A 2,539-nucleotide genomic window follows, 5' to 3' on the forward strand; every position below is an offset into this window, starting at 1 on the left:
CTATTTTTTGTTATATTTGGGTTTAGGGGCATTCGAAGGCCGCGTCGTTGAAAACAATGCCACTGGCTTTTCCAGATCTTTGTCCTCGTCTTTTTGATGGAAATAGTGCCACTGGTAATTTTAGGAGTTACTCAACCCAATCATCTTCAGTAGTTGGAGCATCCTCTTGTCGTCTTCCACCACTTCAGATTACCGCCACCCCTTTTCTTGCAATAGATGATGATGGTGATGACACTTCCCATCATGCTAATGAGCCTTTTCATGAGCCACCACCTTCTACTGCTCCACCTTCCGATGATTCACCTTCTGTTGCTTCACCTTCTGCTGCTTCACCATCTGGTAACCCCAACAAAAGGGCTAAACCCTCAACTCCTAAAGCTCCTAGTACCTTACCGTCTGCTTCTTCACCTGATGGAACTTCTATTACTGCTGACGATTTAGCATTTGAAATGAAAAAAGCTCTACAAATTTTGACTAAAGGGTATACAATTCCTCAATGTTTAGAGAAATTAGAGGTGCTTCAGTTAGACCTTACAGATCCTTTACGCTTTGTTGCATATCATATTTTTGGAGGGACCATGAACATGAGAGAGATGTGGATGCATTTTCCCGATGTTCCCGAGATATTACGAGGATGGCTTGATATGATGGGTACAAGCTTATGAGTTTTGAAGGACGGAAAGATTGTCCGATGATTTTTATTGTGTTGAAACTATTTATTAGGTCCTTTTGCCTCTGTTTGAACTATTTTGTTAGGTCTTTGTGCCTTTGTTGAAACTATTCTTTTTATTTTTTTTATTTTGCTACTTAGAATATGTTTTATCTAATATGTTTTTGCTACTTGAAATATGATTTATGTAATGGCTTTTTTTTGCTACTTAAAATATGTTTTATCTAATGTGTTTTTGTTACTTGAAATATGATTTATGTAATGTTTTTTTTGCTACTTAAAATATGATTAATGTGTTTTTGCTACTTGAAATATGATTTATGTAAAATTCTACTTTGTTGATTTTAGGTTCATAATGGATCACGATCAAAAGTTACTTCTCGTAATTCTTATGTACCTGTACATCCGTTATTTTTGGAAGAGGGGTGTTAAATGATTGCAGGATAATGATTCGGAAATGATGGGTCATGAATACACATTGGAGTTATTACATCGTAATCGTTTACAATGTGTTGAAGTATTACGCATGTCCCGTGACTCATTTGTATGACTATGTGCTCATTTTAGAGCACATTACTCATTAAAGGACAACAAACATGTATCGGTTGAGGAAAAGATGGCTATGTTTTTGATGATGATCGGCCATAATCAACGTTACGTGATTATCAACCGGAGATTTCAACACTCGAAGCAAACAATTCATTAATTTTTTTATGAAGTGTTGGAGAAAATGATGCTTTTCGCACAAGATGTTATAGTACCAACTTCTTTTAATCTGAATCCAAACATTCCAGGACATAATATGAGGCTACGACGGGTTTTCAAAGGAGCGGTTGGTGCACTTGATGGAACTTTGATACATGTTGTTGTCCCTGCTAAGAAACAAGACTTATATAGAAGTATGGGAAAGGGAGATTGCTACCAAAATGTATTGGAAATTTGTGACTTCAATATAATTTTTACATTTGTTATGGTCGGGTGGGAAGGGATAGCGCATGACTCTAGAATTTTATCAGAAGTAGTAGCCGATCCACAAACATCATTCCCGTTTCCACCACCAGGTAGTTTTTTTTTTAATTTTTTTTTATCTTAGTTTGAAAATTGATTAGTGTTTTGCATTTTTTACAGACAAATATTATCTTTGTGATGCTGTGTATGCACACACTCGAGGATTTATGGCCCCTTATCGTAATGTGAGGTATTGGCTTGGAGATTTTCGTCAAAGACGTGCATTGACCAATAAAGAAAAATTTAACCATGGACATGCACAACTTCGGAATGTCATTGAGCGTGCTTTTGGTGTTTTGAAAGCACGCTTCCCTATATTGAAGAGGATGACACCATTCCCATTTGTGACACAAAGAAACATTGCCATGGCATGTTTCGCTTCATAATTTTATAAGGAGAGAAGGACTAAGTGATGAATATTTCGCACGATACGATGAACCCAATGTCTCATTTAGAAATAACAATGTGACCTTTAATGATGATGAAGACGGGATTCCAACAAATGGTACTGCAGCAGACCGTTAATATATGACACAGTTACGAGATGAAATTGTTGATCAGTTGATGCACAATATAGATTGAATTGTTTTAAATGAAATTGTTTTTGCAAAACCAAATTTTTACAATTGTGTGACTAATTTTATTGCATGAATTTTATTTCCAATGTTATATGACTATTATTATTAAAATTTTGGTGTTGAGAAATCTTTTTAATTTTGGAAAATCATTTTATTTGAAGTTCAGTTTATTTCAGCACCCTGTAGACGTTAAAAAACAAACAGTCTTCTTATTACAGACTAAAGACGTTTTGTCCACCTCTTCTACTGTAGAGGCTTGCAGATATGGTCGGTAGACTGCAGA

At 35.6% G+C, this 2,539-nt stretch overlaps 1 protein-coding gene across 1 annotated transcript; it reads left to right on the forward strand.

Annotated features, from left to right (window-relative positions):
* Positions 1 to 1,400: 1,400 nt before the first annotated feature.
* On the forward strand, positions 1,401 to 2,064 carry LOC145060183 (uncharacterized). Its single transcript, XM_079007895.1, has 2 exons — positions 1,401 to 1,731; positions 1,799 to 2,064. The coding sequence occupies exons 1-2, from the start codon at positions 1,401 to 1,403 to the stop codon at positions 2,062 to 2,064; spliced, it is 597 nt and encodes a 198-aa protein (XP_078864021.1).
* The last annotated feature ends 475 nt before the right edge of the window (positions 2,065 to 2,539 follow it).

The sequence above is a fragment of the Lactuca serriola genome, chromosome 6 (assembly GCF_051521515.1).
Source record: "Lactuca serriola cultivar US96UC23 chromosome 6, Lser_US96UC23_V15, whole genome shotgun sequence".
In the NCBI taxonomy this organism is placed as follows: Eukaryota; Viridiplantae; Streptophyta; class Magnoliopsida; order Asterales; family Asteraceae; genus Lactuca; species Lactuca serriola.

Excerpts from the sequence above, each read along its gene's own strand:
- LOC145060183 (XM_079007895.1), top strand. The coding sequence starts at position 1,401 with ATGATGCTTTTCGCACAAGATGTTATAGTACCAACTTCTTTTAATCTG. Across the intron at positions 1,732-1,798 it reads ATTCCCGTTTCCACCACCAG|ACAAATATTATCTTTGTGAT; the intron begins GTAGTTTTTTTT and ends CATTTTTTACAG.